This window comes from Nymphalis io, chromosome 17, assembly GCF_905147045.1.
Source record: "Nymphalis io chromosome 17, ilAglIoxx1.1, whole genome shotgun sequence".
Classification (NCBI taxonomy): domain Eukaryota; kingdom Metazoa; phylum Arthropoda; class Insecta; order Lepidoptera; family Nymphalidae; genus Nymphalis; species Nymphalis io.
In genome coordinates this window covers 4,137,720-4,157,387 of record NC_065904.1, presented here as the reverse complement: position 1 = coordinate 4,157,387, position 19,668 = coordinate 4,137,720, and the positions used below count along the sequence as shown (strand labels likewise).

The window sequence follows — 19,668 nt, the reverse complement described above, 5'->3', positions numbered from 1 at the left end:
TTTCGCGTAATGGAGTAATCTATTAAATGTATATGTGTATCCAAAACATGTGGTATATATTATGAGACCTATATGAAATAGTTAAATAATAATAATAATATCCTGGGACATCATTCACACACGGCCATCTGATCCCAAATTAAGTAGAGTTTGTACTATGGAAACCAGGCAACTAATATACTACATATACTACTTTTCTTTTGTAAATACATACATTATATAGGATTCACAGACTCAGGACAAACAGACATGTTCATGCACACAAATGTCTGTCCTAGGTGGGAATCGAACCCACAACCTTCGGCGTGAAAGGCAAGTATCTACCAACCACGCCAACCGGCTCAAATATATAGTTCATATACAAAAGTGATAATGAGTGATCGTCCTCGAATATAAATTATTCAATTCTCAGCTTTTAGTACTGTAACAATCTCTTCGTAAGCCTATGTGAGCGTATGCGTGTTTTGTTTTTTTTAATCATTCAACGCAACAATTACACCTTAACACAGGTTGCTAATGTTAATAAATAAAAAATCGTAGGTCTTAGGAATATGTCAAATCATTAAAAAATAGTAAATTGTCAATCTCAATATCTTTGATTACTGACAGTACGCCAGAAAGCTATGTACGAGTATAATCGATACCGGGTACCTCATAGTTACGAGCATATTGAATTGATAGATAAATAAGACCGAAGACATATGATAATGCAGTAGGTACATACCAATTACAATATATATAATATATATTTATGCAGGCCTTTTTGTCACTTATTTTCTGGGTGCACTCTCATTCTCGAAATTTGTAAAATGGAAGTAAAATTAAAGTGGATTTTTGTAGATTTTTAGTTACACAGTGTACTCATATTATAATACCGGATCGTAATAGAAATGGATGCGCCATATATGTAGTGGAATACAAAATCAGTTTTATTTACATACTTTCATCATGTTTATATTGTTTTTATTTTCGTTTCTATTGTTGTAGAAGACGAATTTGACACAAATTATCTATCTAAAAATAGCGTTTGTTTACAAAAAAACAGTTATTTGTATTTTATATTCCCACAGATATACCTAAATTTTGTTAATTAGTTTGTTTATTTGTTCATTAATATCTCTATATGTTTTTATTTATTAGTATGTAGGTACGTACATGTACTCTCTGATATTTTTTAAGACAGTGAGGTTACCCAGATCTGAAATTAACCAGCTTACAAATATTCCTGACCAGTATTGAGTAGGTACCCTGTAAAATAGTATATAAATAAAAGTGAAGTAAATGCCAACTGCTGGAATCCTACAGTACAGTAACAGCCTGTTAATGTCCCACTGATGGGCAAAGGCCTCCTCTCCATTTTGAGGAGAAGGTTGGAGCTTATTCCAGTACGCTGCTCCAATGCGACAGATGTGGCAGAATTTCAATGAAACTAGACACATGCAGGTTTCCTCACGATGTTTTCCTTCGCCGTCAAGTACGAGATGAATTATAAACACAAATTAAGCACATGAATATTCAGTGGTGCTTGCCCCGAGTTTGAATCCACGATCATCGGTTGAGGAATCTCAACCGATGATCGCGGTGACGCGTGAATACGCGTTCTAACCAATAGGCCATCTCGGGTGTAAAATTGTTAGGCATAATAACTTATCTGACTGATCGGGACATTAAAGTTTCGATTTTGAATAATAATGTGAATTTTTAATATCTGATTACAGAATAAACAAAGTTATTTGAATTTTAAATCTACACGATTTGATTTGGCAAAAAAATTTAACAATAATGTAATGTAAAACGAACAAAATGTTAAATTCAGTCGTAAAGACAATACAATTTAGAAATTTAAATATTTTTCGGTAATGATTCAATAATAAAATCTAAAATATATATCGTTTTTAATTTATTTCATTAATTAAATACAGATTATATAATTGAAAAAAAAATCTAATAATTTTTTGCATAACACTGCCCTCTACATTATAACAACACAAATTATATTGCAAAACGAACTGATAGATGGCAGCACCTTCGAGCTATCTATATTTATTTAAACTCATTCATTCATTCTTTTGATTCTTTCCGGTTGTCACTTTGACGACATGTCAAATATGAATTGTCATTTTTGCTAATCTAAGACCTATGTATCCATTATGTCTCACTAGTTTTGTTTATTAATAGTAAATATTGAATTTATCATCGCAGTACAGTTTGTGGACATCAAAACATCTGTTTGAATATGGGATTATGCGACGAAGGTAAGTTTGCATATATTTTTGTATTCTCGACGTAAACAAGTCAATTATCTTATGTCAATTAACGATTCGTGCATTTCCTTTTCTACACATACATGTTCTAGTGGAAAATTTTACAATTACTTCGCTAGAACGAGTTACATTTAACATATACATTGATATCGCTAGTTTCAGATATCTTGTAATGTTTCTCTTATTTTTAATTAAACTTTGTTGACTGTATAGTAAGGTGTCCTTACTTACAATATCAATTGCAGAGTTCCTATTAGAACATATTAACTTGTTCACAAAATGTTTATTTATCAGAGGAGTTGTGCAACTATGAGTGTTTATGTACATGTTGTATTCATTAAACCTTTTCTGTTAATATGATGTCACTGTTAGTAGTAAATCTCTCACTTTTAGCTATATAATAAAAACATTGAATAGCTGCAGTAGGAGTAAAAATGTTTTTAATCATAGATAAATAAATCTAATTATGTTGCATTAAATGTTTCAGTATTTAGTAGATTTTTTTTAACTTAGATATTTCACAAGAAACTAAATTTTTTTTGTTTGTTTTATATAAGTTGTTCTCCTCTATCCTTAATGTAATGATGTCATAGAAGTTGTCAACAAATGAGATTTACTAAGAATTATTATATTGATATAACTGCTAGTATTATGATTAGTAAATATACTCTAAAATTTGTTCTTAATATTGGTTATTGTTGTCTGAATATATATATATATATATATGCATACCTTGTGTAAAATCTGTTTAAATTATTCTTAGACATTACATTGTTTATAGTAACAGAAACCTTAATAAACTTTTAAATATTAAAATAAACTCTCTTAATATTATACTTTAAACTCTATGTGACAATTTCATCATTACATATAAAATTAATTTATTCATTTGCCATATATCTGGGCAAGCTGTGAAACAAGTTGCCCTTCTTTTGTTGTACTATATATCTACCAAAGACAGTGTGACAGTGTCTCTATAATGATAGTCGCCATTTAAAATGTCTGAAAAGACATACAAAGCGAAGTATATAAGATTATTGGATAAATCTGATAACCTGCACTGAAGTACTTGTTTAGAATAAGTTCCAAATAATCTTAATAGTATATATTGGTCCAGCTGTGGGGTAGTATGGTTTATTATTATTGCAAGATAAATTATTCTTCCAGCTATTCTTTAAAACATTTCAGTAATTTTAAGTAGTAATAAACAAAATACATTGAATTAAATTGCTTCGATTTTTAAATAGTGTGTTATATTTTTGTCGTTAAGAAAAGTGAAACATGAAACATTATTATATAATATAATTGAAATGTTACAATTTTGACGACCATTGTTTTATATATATTTATAGTGTGTATTGTATTAATTGTAGTCTTTGAGGCATGCTGAAATGGTTAAGGACACAATAATTAGTATCAATTGCATCTCTGTAACTAGAACTAGCAATTGATCACAGTACATTAAATGCAAAATGATATGGAGCAATTTAAATGAAAATCTCACAAATATACCTTGTGTACCATTTTATTATATACCATTATAATATTCAGTAATATAATAGCAGATATGATTCTACTTCATTGTGCTATTATTCTGACTCCTAGCATAAGCATATAATTATATGGAAAGAAGTAGAAATTTTAGTAGTTACATGAATAATAAACTAAATAAGTGCCACATTTACTTAATAAAATTAGGATTCATAACAAATTATAAATTAATAAATTTTTCGTTAATAATAATAATATCCTGGGACATTTTTCACACACGGCCATCTGATCCCAAATTAAGCTTGTACAACGCTTGTGCTATGGAAACCAGACAACTGATATACAACAAATACTACTTTTCTTTTGTAAATACATACTTATATAGATAATTACACCCAGGCTCAGGACAAACAGACATGTTCATGCACACAAATGTCTGTTCTGGGTGGGAATCGAACCCACAACTTTTGGCGTGAAAGGCAAGTATCTACCAACCACGCCAACCAGCTCGTTAATGATTGATGAGAATTAATCATTAATAACCTTAACATCATCTAATTGGTGTGTGTGTATGTGTAATGATAAAATTAAACACAAAGACAATTTTGTGTAGCAGCAGCTCTTTGCTAATAGCAGTACTTAAGGTGACAAAGATTCTTATAGCATATAAAGTAAAAATTTATTTTTCGGATTGACTTTCAGATACATTGATTTAAAAAAGTTAAAATATTTTTTAATTTAAATAGACCAGTTAGTATTCAATAATAAAGATAAAATTGACTGTGCTATCATGTGATCAGGGGTGTAGGAAAAAATTGAGGAAATTTGCATATTTTATATAAAAATCAGTGTTGAAAAAGGTGTTGTATATGCATGTGGTGTATATGGCGACCATTAGAGTATCATGGTTGAATTAGTTCCAAATCTTCTTTTAAAAAATAGAGATGCTCATGGCATAGCAAACCGACAGACATTTAAAAGCTGTTACTTTTAGTGCAATATTTTTAATACTTAACATGTGTTATGTGACTATAATACTTTTTCATTTTTTCCATTAAAATCCCTTTATTTAAATTTTAAATGGACTTAACAAAATCATAAATTAGTAAAAAAAGAACAACTGGTATCATAATATGTTTTATCTAATTGTGATATAACCATAAAATACAATTACATTTATTTATTCTAGCTTTGATAATTATATACCGCAATTATGAATATTCATGAATTTTTAAACAAAAACATTTTTCTTAATTTATGTTTATTTCAAACAATCTTAATCATAGTTGAGATGCATAGACAAAGATATGATAAGAAATAACATATGATTATGTTGCTATACAAAATGATTTAGGTTACTCACGATTTATTATTATTATTTATTCATTGGTTAACGTAAAATATAAAAATAATTAAAATATTTTTTAGATAAAAATATTAATACTCTTTTAAATAGATAAAAATAGTAATACTATTTTGATTTTCGACCGCCGGTTTGCCCGCGTGTGTAGGAACGGGCAGTCGTTACTTATGTCCTTTTTACCCCTGACAACGTGTATGCATAATTTTATGATGATCAATTGAATAGTTTAGACATGAAAGCGTAACAAATAAATGAACTCAATTTCTCATTTATAATATTAGAATGACTGAACAGTTAATTGCTAATAGGGCTCAGCCTAGGTGGGTATTTGTTATATATTTGGTGAAGTAAAATATTCCATGGATATTTACATATTACACGTAGCTAAAATATTGAACAGTAATTCCCAAACTAATTTCATGAATAGAACGTAGAATTGAGAATTTTATCCAGAAGAGCATTTTCAACGGATGCTTCAAGATGCTTATAATGAAATGAACAAGGATTACGCATAATAAATAATAGAAGACGGTAAAGAAAACTTCCAGTATAGTTGAACAATACAGAAAAGAATTACTTTTTTTGGGAACGCTGGTATAAACAGAACACCAAAAGATTAATCGCAATCCTATGAATAATTTACGAGTGCGTTGAGGATAAACTTACATTTTTATTCATTAGGATTTGTTATCGTAATTGTCATACATTATATAAATAAAGGGAATTCATTTAATAGTATTCGAAAGGAGTACCTTTCGAGTACTATTAAATGTGTATTAATGAGTACTATTAATTACATTAACGAGCGCAGTAGCGCTATTATAGATGATTAAAAAAGATCAAATTTAGCGATACTGGTATTAGTATCATTCTATTTATAAAAATGTAGTTGTCTTGTAATAAACTAAATAATCATTATTAGTTCAATAGTAAATATCAAATAATTTTTATGTGTCATCGGACAAAGTCCTCAATAATAAGAATAATACATATATAAAATTTAATTGTCACTACACGCGAATATTTCTCATTCAATGATTTTCATATTTTGAAGAAACATTCTTTAACATTTTCTTGTTAAGACACCATTTTAACAAAATAACGCGGGTTCGTTAAATCTTAGTGTTTGACGTAGCTTGATGTTATAGTATATAGCCTAAAGAGTGGGCTGTATGTTATAGCTTAGCTGGTTAAGTGTTGTTAGAAATAACATGATGTGTTCACTGACGAAGGGTTCGCTTTACAAACACGGGACAAATAAGAAGAAAAAAGGAATATGTATAGCAAATAAAAAAATCAATGAAGAGGTCTTCGTAATGTTAGTATAGATATATAATTAGATTATTATAATATTATAATCATTGTTTACACGGAAAGTCAAATAAAAAAGTATGTTTCATAATGTGTATTGCAAAATTGAACCTAACGAATGGACTTTGAACCCTAGTATATATGTAATTGAAGAGCACGCACACATTGAATAATAGCAAAAGCTTTGATGCATCCAGTTTTGCAAGTCATTATCAATGGCTATACGCAACGTGGTAAATTCATATGAATTCGATGCAATTATTGTTATTATTGCTTGTTCAAATAATAGTCATATATTCAACTAATGAATAGATATCAGTTTGACGATTCTATGTTAAGTAGTATATTGCAACCGTGAATAAAATTTATTTTAATATGTCTCAAAAGAATCAGAAATTAAGAATTATTGCTATACGAACATGAAAAATAATTATAAACTCTCAAAACTAAAATCCCACGACGAAAAACACGCGATATTATTATACATAGATTATGCATCGTCTGAATTTGAACATTTAATTTTTTGTTTCGTATTTATTTATAAAAATCATATCTTTGCAAATTTTAGCTTTAGGAAAAACACCTATAAGATAAACTATAATGCAAATTATGAGCCAAATCGTTTGAGCCGTTTCCGAGATACACAAAATATTTATATATACAAGAATTGCTCATTATATATAATAAGATCATCTAAAATGATGTGATAAGTATATTAAGAGGAACAGACGAACATACATATAGCTACATATATCCAATTTAATTTTACAGCCATTTATTGTACGTACAACATTTCAGAATAGGTTCCAGACATTTCCAGCTACATACAAACAAACAAATATAACCTCTTTATAAAATTAGCATATAATTATAATGAATTACGATTATCGAACAATTTCTGAGAATATAGGATTAAAACTAACATTGTTGACTTGAGATTAACAAAACAGGATGTCCATTTAAGTTACCGTAGTTGTGAGGAATGTAATTACTTCGCAGAGAAGATTAAATATTTCGAAGAGTTCGTTTTTATTATGTCGTCAATAAAACTTTAAGCCATAAGATTACATTCTTCTATCAAAGCACTTTTGAGGAGTTTTATCGTCAATGATACTGAATCGAATTGATTTAATCGTCTTCAAGATTTATCCTAAACATGCTCAAATGGTTTAAGTTCCAGCGAACTTATTTGCCGTTCTAGAATTTCGACTTCGGTTTCAATGTTGCAAAGGTATTCTAAAACTATTGCGAAGTGAATTGAAAGATAATTCTTTCCAATGTATGAGGCAAATCGCATCCCAATCTGTAGGGTTCTATTCAGTAAGAACAAAGTCGAAAAACACCGCAGAAAACGGTCATGAAATGTCAGAAAGTTTTATGCGACTTTAACCGTTATAATCATATAATTTCAAGAATACACGTGTCAAAATAGTATACCACCGTAAGTCTATTGTAAATATTTAACGAGTGGGTAGTGAAGTTAATTCTTACAGAATACCGCTGCTGTTCTTAAATATCAACCAGGAACTCATTTTCTACAGTGTGGAAATGTATAAGCATGCCATATATATAACACATATTATATGTAATGCATAAATTGACTGCAATTCATTCTCCGACTAGTTCACGATAAAAGCACAAACTTTTTAGGAGGCTTTTTGTAAGTACATGCAGGTTGACCATATTCAAATGGAATATACCCATAATATTACTGGCAATCTAGTAAAGCAATACGTTAATAATGCTGAGAGTATTTTTCTTCTAGTCGAGACCTTATATAGACCCATCCATAGTCTGGCCTGACTCAAAAACAGGATTTGTTTACACTCTTTTGCACGTATCGTCATCCCAGTTTCGTGTAAGCAAGGCTAATTGGTTCTTGCCACTTACTCGATGACCAAAGTGAAGTTCTCGGATGGATATTATGTATCGCATTAATACATATTATATAATGGAATACAGGCATTTTTCTCTATTCCACCCGCGTTATGTTCTAGAGTTTTAGTTTTCACCGTTATTGATTTAACTTCTTTACGCTTAGATCTTATCTCAGTTCAACTCGAAGAGTGATTGCTTATCACAGTATTAACAATGAATTTGTCATTCTTTGCCGTTGTTACTTTTTACGGTATTATTATTCCAAATATCGATAGTTGTAATTTAAACAATTATTGAAAAACAATAAAATTAAAAAACGATTTGAATACACATTCCTTACAAAATAATATAACCTTTTTGGAATGATCATTGTCAGTTTTATTTTTCTGTTATGTATTTACAAAATCAACTCATTTTCCTCAAACAATACCTGTTCGTAGATGTCAAGGCTGAGGCTAATAATACGTCATTGAATCTTTTCATATGTGTAGGTATACATTTTCTAGGCATTTTCTACGTCATTCTAATAAAATTTAAATATAATGCCATTTTTTACTTAGGTATGTTGTAATAAGTATATATTAAATAAAATAATGTTGGTTTAAAATAGAATGTAGATAATACTATTATAAAATAGTAAAAAATATGACATTTTAGTTTTAATTTGTAGGTAATCATCAATCATAAGTTTAAAAATATAATCGCACTCAGTAAACATATTTCTACCAATTTAATTTAAAAAAATGACACTCAAGTTAATCAAAGGATAAATTCGAAGTCGATAAGTTTCTAGATACATTCATACTAATTGCCGAACATAATTTTTGACAACACTGATTGTTCTTTTTGATAATTGTAAAGTAATAGTAAGTCAGCTGGTTTCACAACGTTGATCCAATTCAGGTTGGTGGTTGTGGCAGAATTTCATCCGACACACACACACTTAACACAAATATTTATGGAGCACGAGATGAATAATAAACACACATAAAAACTCACTGGTGCTTGCCCGGATTACCCAATCTTCGGTTGCATAACTTGGCCATTTTAATTGATAACTTATAGGAATTGTATTTCGCTTTCATTTAAATAAGCAAGCAGACATCCAAGTTACCTGATGGTAAGTGGTGACCACCGCCCATTGACTTTGCCACTGTAAGATATATTCACTGTATTGGCTGAAATATGACGTAGTTGAAGATGACGGAAAGAAACATGCCGACATGGAGAGTGGGAGGGAGCTTTACCGGAGTGCACCGTATATGTATTACGATATAAATGTTTTATATAGACCCTTTTACTACCCGTTAAAGGTAAACCCTACTCATAACCTTCTGGCGTACTGTCAAATCCTAATAAATGACATGAAGTTGATACCATAGACAATTACTAATTTTTTAAGCAGTTAGACTTATCCCCAATAGTTCGTACTCAAAATTGTCAAATATTTTGCATTTCACGTCTTATTTTTTTCAGGCTACAGTAATACTCACCAATATGATTATTGAGCCGACACAAAAACATACGAGACATTAATGAAAAAAAAAAACATTCAGTGCCATTAAATTACCTCCAATTGAATACATTATACACAGTGACCTCTCAACGTTTCCGTATTTTATGTATTATTTTTGTTTTAAGGGCTATAATTATTTGAATACGTGACTTGGCGTCCTTAAAGTAATATTTATGTGATACATATTTTAAATGATGTAATATCTTAAGAATAATATATTGATTTATAAATGAAGGTAAATATGTAATCGTTATTTTACCTCAATACGGCTCCAATGCAATATTACGCTTGGTAGGAATTTGAAGACCATACAAAAAAAAATCTAACGAACCTAACTTGAATATACAATAGAATGCCAAAAAAGTATTTACAAAATATTGTATGAAATTAATTATTTTTAAATTCGTATTAATTAATTGAACAATAATACTTCGAAAGAGAATTCAAACTCTCGGTGACATAATAGTGACAATGTTACATCCAGTTTTTTGTGGATAGATATTTGTGTTTTCAGTAAACACACATAAGTAGAAATAAAATACAAACGAAAACTTAAAGTTCAATATGTATAGTAGGGCTATATATGGTGGTAGGGCTTTGTGCAAGCTCGTCTGGGTAGGTATCACCCACTCATCAGATATTCTACCGCAAAACAGTAGTAATTGGTATTGTTGTGTTCCGGTTTGAAGGGTGACTGAGCCAGTGTTATTAAGGGCACAAGGGACATAACATCTTAGTCCCTAAGGTAGGTGGCGCATTGGTGATGTAAGCGATTTTTAACATTTTTTATAATGCCAATGTCTATGGGCGTTGGTGACCACTGACCATCAGGTGGCTCATATGCTCGTCCGCCTTCCTATTCTATAAAAAAAGTAGTACTAGTCTATAAAAAGAGTTTTATAAACTAATTTGTAGCATGTAGTCATATAATTAGTATAATACGATTATTCAATGAACTATTGTAATAAAACGATAAAGTTAGTCTATGGGATGAACGTCATTGCCCTTTGTTATCGAGCGCAGTCGGATATCTCATCTAATCTTCAATTTATTTTAACAAGTATAGATACATACATAGAATAGAAACGAACGATTAACAAATATGCGGGAGTTCCGTATTTTTTCAGAGACAAAAACTGACAGCAGTATACTGAGATTGTCGAAAAATACGGAAGGAGTTTGAGATAAGACAAAGTTTTTATGTTTCAAGTTTAAAAACTTAAAAAATAAATACCGACAACGGAATAGTGAAATACAAAATAATTTATTCAAGTAGGCTCTTACAAGGTTACAAGCCCTTTTGAATAATATTATAAGGTTATAATCATATCAATTTAAACGAAAATACAAGTTGGTACGGAATGCAAAGTATATCAAGACGAACTGGCAATATAGTATTTTTTTTTTAAATTAGAATAACCCCTTCCATTTTTATTAACAATAACAATGTTTAACCTTTTTAAAAGTAGCTACACATTTCATATATCATATTCGTATACATGTCCAAATAAACCTCTTTTTAAAAACATACTATTATAAAATAGTAAAAAACATTGCTACACTTTTTTTAATATTATTTATAGTATATTGTGTTCATCCTGTAATTGGGAGTATTTATACAATGTTTAAATCTTTATGCATCTAATCTATATTTAATATATTGGTAATTGTTGGGAATCCAAACAAAATAAAATAAACAGCTGGGGCGTTTGTCTTTTAATTGTGAAATACGTTCAACTTATTGGTGTTCTAATCTGCCCCGGTGGCAGGCTGCGCAGGCTATTACAATGCGCAAACGTATGCAAACAAACATGAGCTTACTCTCTAATCTCCTTTCCCTCATTCCATTTATTTAACGGCAATCCGACTATATTTGAGCGTGTTCAGACCCTTGACTAACGGCTTCATACTTTCTGAGGAACAGAACTGCCAACTCCCAAACTCGAAGAATTTCTTTACTCGGTATCCTTATTTCCAAGTGATATTGTACTAATATATTTTATAAAACTGAATTATTTCTTGTTTATTTGTATTCGTTAATCTACAAGTTCCATTTGAATAAATATATTTATAATAGATATCTCGCTTATTGAGAAACGTTATAAACTATAATTATGTCATCTCACTACGATGCACGGGGCGGAGCAGTGTCGTTGACGCGATTGAAACCGTGCGATGCAGTGACAATACTAAATACAAATTTATTAAAACTGACACGTTATTATATTTGCAATATTTTGACAATATAATATATACTTACCTGCCTTTTTTAACCGAGCTTACTAGTTTAACTTAGGTATTTTATTTAAATTATAAGATATTTTTTACGTTTATAACCTTGTTCCCACTTGTTGTTGTTGAACCGGTAATATCCATATAAAGTTCACGTTAAGTATGTTTTTTACTTTGAAATTATCTCATTTACGGGAACGATGTAGTTTTTATTCTCAGTACCTAAATGGCTCACTAGTAAATAAGTAATTACTGATAACAGTGTTTATATACCAGTTCGTTGTCACGAGATGTTACTCGTCAAACAAAAATATTGATAAGCAAATTCATAAGCGCGCCAACGATACGCTGTGACAATATATTAGGTCAACAGAATTATAGGGGGAATCTTGTGAATCGAGGGTAATGCGTGGAAGCGCCCAGTATCAAGGCATCGCTGACCCCCGACCTGCCTCGAGATAGCGAGATGTTTACTTGTTGCCTATTCACGCTATACGTTGCTGTTCAAAAATTACATAACACCTTATAGATATTAAATCTCTTCAGGATTCCATGATCTATAACGTTATCCTTATAATAATCCTTATAATATGTTGTCTATCTGAATTCAAAAACATTCGTCATTTGCATGAAATCTGCAGAGCGGATTTTTTTCACATTGGACCGTTCGAATTTATGTTTAAATAGTAATACAATAAATATTTTATAAGATTACTTATGTTACATCCTGACCTACGATAATGCAAAACGATTTATTCATATATAAATAATTAAAATACTTTTCAAGAATCAAGTTGCCAGTAATGAAGTAAATATTTCTATTCCGTTATGAAAATTAAATTTGAACAATGAACCTTAATTAATTTCAAATACATTACACTTGTTAAAAATGTCAATATAATGTTTAATTTTTTTTATAGAATAGGAAGGTGGACGAGCATATGAGTCACCTGATGGTAGGTGGTGACCAACGCCCATAGACATTGGCATTGTAAGAAATGTTAACCTTCGCTTACATAGCCAATGCGCCACCAACCTTGGGACTTAAGATTTTATGTCCCTCGTGCCTGTAATTACACTGGCTCACTCACCCTTCAAACCGGAACACAACAATACCAAGTACTGCTTTTTTGCAGTAGAATATCTGATGAGTGGGTGTTACCTACCCAGACGAGCTTGCACAAAGCCCTACCACCAGTGTAATATATATCATAATTACATACGTATGTACTAACACGAACATTTCCATAACAATAATTAGTCATTTGTTTATATTATTTGAATAGCGTTAATTAAGTCATTATGATTACAGATTTACCAGCTCGTTTATTATCTGTGGTGCGGATAAGTTTCAAATAAACATTTTACTTTGAATAAAATGACAAAGATAAATTTGTCATTTGACAAAGGTATATATGTGTACAGTCTATTTAAAGTTTGTAAACAAAAACAAAAAAAAAATTGTGGTAACTTCCCGTTCGGAAGTGATTACAATTATAATAAATTTGTTTGTACTTATTTTTTCAAAACCTAATCCCATCCAAAAAGTATCCATTGGCATATTCACAAAATAACCAATATAATTACGACAATAGTAGTACAGTAAAGTGTGATATATCATTAAATGCATTTGTTAATAACATACAGATAATTTACATTAGTTAAAGTGAAAATTAATAACAAAATAACATAATTAATTTCTTTTTTTTTTTTTATAATATGTAATTTAACGAAAGTATTCTACAATATAGACATTTTCGATCATATTTAATACTGCTATTCGAATATAATAAACACATAATGCATTTTTTTTTTAAATAACTATAATAAAATAAAATATTTTTTTTAAATTTAATTTTGTGATATTTTAAAACTTTGTGTTATATTGAAATGTTAAATTGTATTTTCTGTAATAATGTTATTAGTTATGTCAATGTTATTGATTATTATGTAATGTTTTATTGAATTTATTATTATTGTTTTTTAATTTAAATCTTGATATACTACAATTATTATATTTTGCATGATGTGATAGCCTATAATTAAAAGGACATTTAAGTTATTGTTAATAGTTTGATAATGAAATGAATGTAATAATGTTTTCTTTTGTTGGTTATCCAAATAATAATAATAATAATAAAATACGATAGTAACTCTGCCTGTCTATCACGCCTTCATGTATATACGACTGAACTGATTTTGATGACATTTTATATGAAACAAGCTTGGACGTCAAGGAAGAACAAACTAATTTTTTATCAAATACCCGACATTATTATCGTAACACGCGGGCAAAACTGCGGGCGAAAACTAATTACCTATATATTACTAAGTTTGCCAGATAATGTTTTAAAACATTTATTTTATTTTCAAGGTTTTTCATTTGACTATTAAAGATTGCCGCCTAAAAATATTCTTACCCATATTATATCTAGTTTCTGGGTCAAGACTGGAATATATCAACGTGTCAAATGTTAAAGACAAAAAGACGGGAACAAGTATAGTTTTAATATCGAAATAAGGAGCGATGATAGTTATTATTTGCCAGTAAAAAAATGGTTTATGTGGATAGAATATCAGATTGGATGTGGCTATGATCGAAAATAGATGTTCCTAATATCTACAAATACCAAGCAAACATTTCTCCTATACTTGTTTTAATTTTCTTTTTTAAATTAGGCACTCTCTAATATACCGCCTGAGTGTAACCACATCCCATAAACAACAACTATCCGTTACATTGAAAATACGGCACCAATCTTTGGAACTAAGAGGTTATGTCCCTTGTGCCTGCAATTACATAAAGTCGCTCACCCTTCGAACTGAAACAGAGCAACTAAGTATTGCGGTCTGGCGATAGAATATTTGACGAGTGGCTGGTACGTAGTTGTACCAGATGCTAGCACAAAGCTCTACCATCAAATTAACTTTCACCAGTTACAAATAAGTTATGTACTTTACACTAGCATGCTCTGTTTTTATACGAAAACTGCAGTGCAAAAGTTTTAGACAGAAGTATTCTGAAGAGCTGGTTCTATACCGATGGGTATATGGCATATCTGGTTCCTACTACAAACGAAAGAAAACAACCGACATTACTAATTAGTCGTATAATATTGAACAATTTAAGTAAATATTACTTCAATATATCTCACTATTTTTCACTATTGTTCCAAAAGATAATACGAGATGAAAATACGTAATAAAATCTTATAAATAAGTAACTTTAAAAAAAAGTTAAATTTACTGGTGGTAGGGCTTTGTGCAAGCTCGTCTGGGTAGGTACCACCCACTCATCAGATATTCTACCGCAAAACAGCAATACTTGATATTGTTGTGTTCCGGTTTGAAGGGTGAGTGAGCCAGTGTAATTACAGGCACAAGGGACATAAAATCTTAGTTCCCAAGGTTGGTGGCGCATTGGCTATAAGCGATGGTTGACATTTCTTACAATGCTAATGTCTAAGGGCGTTTGGTGACCACTTACCATCAGGTGGCCCATATGCTCGTCCGCCTTCCTATTCTATAAAAAAAAAAAAAACTTGTTTTTGTGTATTAAGAATAAATAAATACATTAGAAAACCATTTATACGAGATAAACAAATCATATATAGGTACATAGACACACAAATTTATGCTTACATATTTGAAGGTAGGTATGTGTTTTTTGCATAGAAATGATAAAAGTTTATAATTTTTAAAACTGAAATAATATTCAAAACATACGACAAAGGAACAAAGCGAATGTGCGCGACAATCAATTAGTCATCCGGTCGGAAACATAACATTCTCTATATGGTTAAAAATGTTCATCAGCTGCTGCCGAGTGAGTCCTCGCTACCCGTACATTCGACTCCACATCCGCTGCATTTCCGATAACGCGTGAGTCAGTGCGACTCCTCAACGCTGACCAGACACTAACTGACCCCTTCATATGCAATACCCCAGTTGCTGTGTCAGCAGATTTGCACTAATTAAAATCAAGTTTAGGTGACCACTCATCATATACTTAGTTGACGCCTAGACGCGTTCAAGGAAGGTCGTGTCGATCATTATTAATGGTCCCCCGTTTGACCTAAGTAAACATACTGTATCGCGCGATAAAAACAATAAAATTTATCAGTTAAACGTTATTGGCTAATATTTGCGCGACTGGCGATGCGCATAGTGGCCGAAAAAGTTCCAGTTACGATTGATAACAATTAATCCAGTGTTTAATTGGAATAAATTCGAATACCTGCCGACTTAAATCGTGTTTATCGAATGGCGCTATCAATCGCCGAATAGTGTTTCGTCGTTCAGTGCATGATAAAAGTTGAGAGTGGTTACACTTGTGTGGCGTGTGCCGGAAGATGCCAGTGCTCGGCGAGATGGCGGCATCCCAAGATATTTGCGGCAGGTATTGCCCACCACCGGAATATATGCTGCCGGGTCCGTATATGTGGGAGAAGCATATTAACATCCCGTACGCTATGCCCTTGACTAGACAGCCAAATGAAGATGCACAATGCATCAACACAACACAAACATACAATACAGGTTCGTGGCACAAACATTCTCATGTCAATTGCGTAAGTAGGCAACTAAAAAGGTTTTAATCATATTTGCTTAAGGTCGTTTTATTTTTGATGATATAATTCCATTTTTATCATAGCAACTGGAGTTTAAAAGATATGAGCAAGATAGACGACGCTGAATTCGATTTATATTAAGAATGTTTAGTAAAACTGCGATAAAAATATTTTAGATTTTCGATCGTGATGTATTATTGCTGATTTAGATAAATACATGCTTAAGTAATATTTTTTTCCAAATGATTAACATAGAGATTTAATAACGTACTTAGTAATACTTAGTATCTTATCTCTATCTAAATGATAAATGTGTTTACATCTAATGAACTGTTTTAAATTATGGAGCCTAATTTTACTAATAATTAATATCATTACTTTGTCAAAAATTCTTAAATAGAAAAGAAAGGATTATTAATATAGTTAAAATGTTTATTTTTTTTAACTTTATTTGATGGAATTATGACATATCAATGATAAATCGAAATGTTGACATAAAATAGCATCGTTTTCTCTCTGTAGTATAATTTGTGACTTAGGAATAGAATAATGTGACTAGCATAGGAATCAATAGATAACGAATAAATGGCCGCAATAACATTTCTTTTTTTTTAATTTTAGCGCTATTGAAAATTAAAAAGTTTTTAGGTGAGAGAAAAAAAGTATCAACATTAAAACTTCTAAGTTGTAACATTTTCAGATTTCATCAGATAGAATCAATGTCAATCAATCGATTTCAAAAGACAGACAGATCAGACGGAAGGTTGTATAGCCCTATCCAATCGAAATATGAGTGCAAATTAACAAATCTTAAATTTACATATTTCTAACAAATTTTTAATAGCTCTGCTATATTATCGACTATTAACATTACTTAATTAATATATCTTTATTTATAATACAACACAATTTCACTTACCTATTTATATCCACTTCAATTTTACTTAATGTTTCGATAAAAACTTCACCGACATTCAAAACGCCATTTTTTCATGAATCCATAATAAACACAATAGATTATTTCATGATCTCTACCAATATGTCTTCAATTTAATATTAAAGTTATTTGTTGTAACGGGGTTTTCCGCATTACAGGGAGTAATTTGATTAAATATTCCTCAATAAAATTTAATAGGTAAATGAATTATTAATTTACATATATGACGTAAATACTGAGTTCAAAGACATTTGAATTACTAAACGCAGTCATTCTCAAATACATATGCATTTGTCATCATTTATCAGTATTGTAAAAGCTGTAGCTATTTTACAAAACAAAAGCAATACTAGCTTAAATTCAATTTTATAAATTGATGATCTTAAATTTCACATTACTGAAACATTATGAAATTATGACAAAGGTCAGATTTACTAATCCGATTAAATAGTTGCCGTCGATTAATCAAACAGATTATCAGTTTTTGTCTGATCAACGTTTAAAAAACAATATAAAATATATTTGAATAGCCAAGCAAAAACCATTGAAATCTTATTATTGTTTTTCAATAAATATAAAAAAATAACTGAATGATTGACATATCAACGCGCAGCTCTAACTACTGGCTGAAAATTTGCATACAAGTTTTTTTACAAAGTAGGTTAGCACTGAAGAAGGATTTTTGAAAATTTAACCCCTAAGGTAAGTTAAAGGGGAAGTCAGAGCGCCACGGTAGCATGCGAAAGCGATCCCGTGGCGCTCCTCGTTAAGACGGAAGGGGTACCGCTGGTTTTTTAGTGGGTATTCCGATGTTCGGGGCGCACTCGGCGCCTTGGACACCGGCGAGCCCCACATACCCCCCCCCCCACTGTTCCCGTGGGGGAAACGCGTAAGGCGTTTTTCCAGCGTTAAAAAAAGGATAAAGGGGGTGAAAGTTTGTATGAAAATGCTTCATTTCTGGAGAAAGAGCTTAGGACACTGGTATTTAGCTATTTTGAAATATGACGCGAGCGAAACCGCAGGTAAAGCGCTAGTATAATATAAATATATCCTATTAGTAAGAATTAATAAATTCAAGTTGCTTCGATTCGAATGAATTAATTACATAACGCATTCAACCTTCACACCAGAAAATAATTATAAAATTGTCATAAAACTTAAAGCAGGTACAAGGCAAACAAACATAAGTGAAGCTATTAACGAACTTGAATGTGGAAAATATTCGTAACAATAGTCTTAAATAGTAGTGAAACATTACGAACTCGAAAAATAAATGATAAACAATATCATTTATTTTTTGTCCTGGCAACCCTAGACACAAAGAGTATTTAATATAGGCCTTCAAATTAAATGATTATCTCTTAAAATAAGATCTACTTTAATTAAATAGTACGCATTACACCGATAACTGTCGGTAGGGCTGAGGACGATACTGATTATACAAGATATTATAAAAATCTGTAAATATAGTTATCGTAAAAGGTGGATTTAATATCGAATGGATTTTTATTACGCAATAAAAATTGTTTATACTTGTCTTTGTTTATAGGCGTAATTAGTTTTTTCGTAATCTATACGCACGAGTATATCTTTATTAGAATTGTACTGTTCTGTTCATGAAAATTTATTGTATGAAACATTAGCCCGCAGTTTTCAATAATAAAAAACAACTAACATTTCTCGCGCTCGGAGATATTCAGGATAACATCGTGAGGAAAATTGCATTTATAGGCTGTTACTTATTCCACATCTCTAAAAACGAATGTACATGCCCCGAAACTAGTATAAACATTTTTTTCACACGAGGTTGCTGTAATTTTTTATTAGCTAAACGAAAAACTAATCAGTCTAATCGGGTAAAAGGTAATCTTTGACAAGAAGGATGAAAAAGACAAAAACTACAGACATTATTGTATTAAAACACATAATATAGTGAGGATATCATTTTATGGTACATTTTGATTGGCTTTTCTATGTAAGTACCACCATTCTTAATATACGGAATGATTTATATTTCTCACGTTAGCAATGGCTATTACACTATGAGGAAGTACACAAGACTTAAACTCCACAGAAATTGCCTAAAGCTAAAGTCACCCAAGCAA

The 19,668-nt window shown here is 30.7% G+C and overlaps 1 protein-coding gene across 6 annotated transcripts in view; it reads left to right on the top strand.

Moving 5' to 3' along the window:
- The window catches only part of LOC126775097 (hepatocyte nuclear factor 4-gamma), a 54,657-nt gene that overhangs the window by 24,201 nt on the left and 10,788 nt on the right, over nucleotides 1–19,668 (top strand). Inside the window, exon 1 of one of the 6 annotated variants that reach the window (XM_050496863.1) lies at nucleotides 2,082–2,255. The exons of 2 other annotated variants lie outside the window; for them this stretch is intronic. In XM_050496863.1, coding sequence (XP_050352820.1) covers nucleotides 2,237–2,255 — 19 coding nt within the window. In that variant the 5' untranslated portion in view covers nucleotides 2,082–2,236. Of the gene's footprint in view, nucleotides 1–2,081; nucleotides 2,256–16,058; nucleotides 16,595–19,668 lie in introns of those variants that run through there. 3 more of the 6 variants (XM_050496860.1, XM_050496858.1, XM_050496859.1) reach the window with 3 other exon arrangements.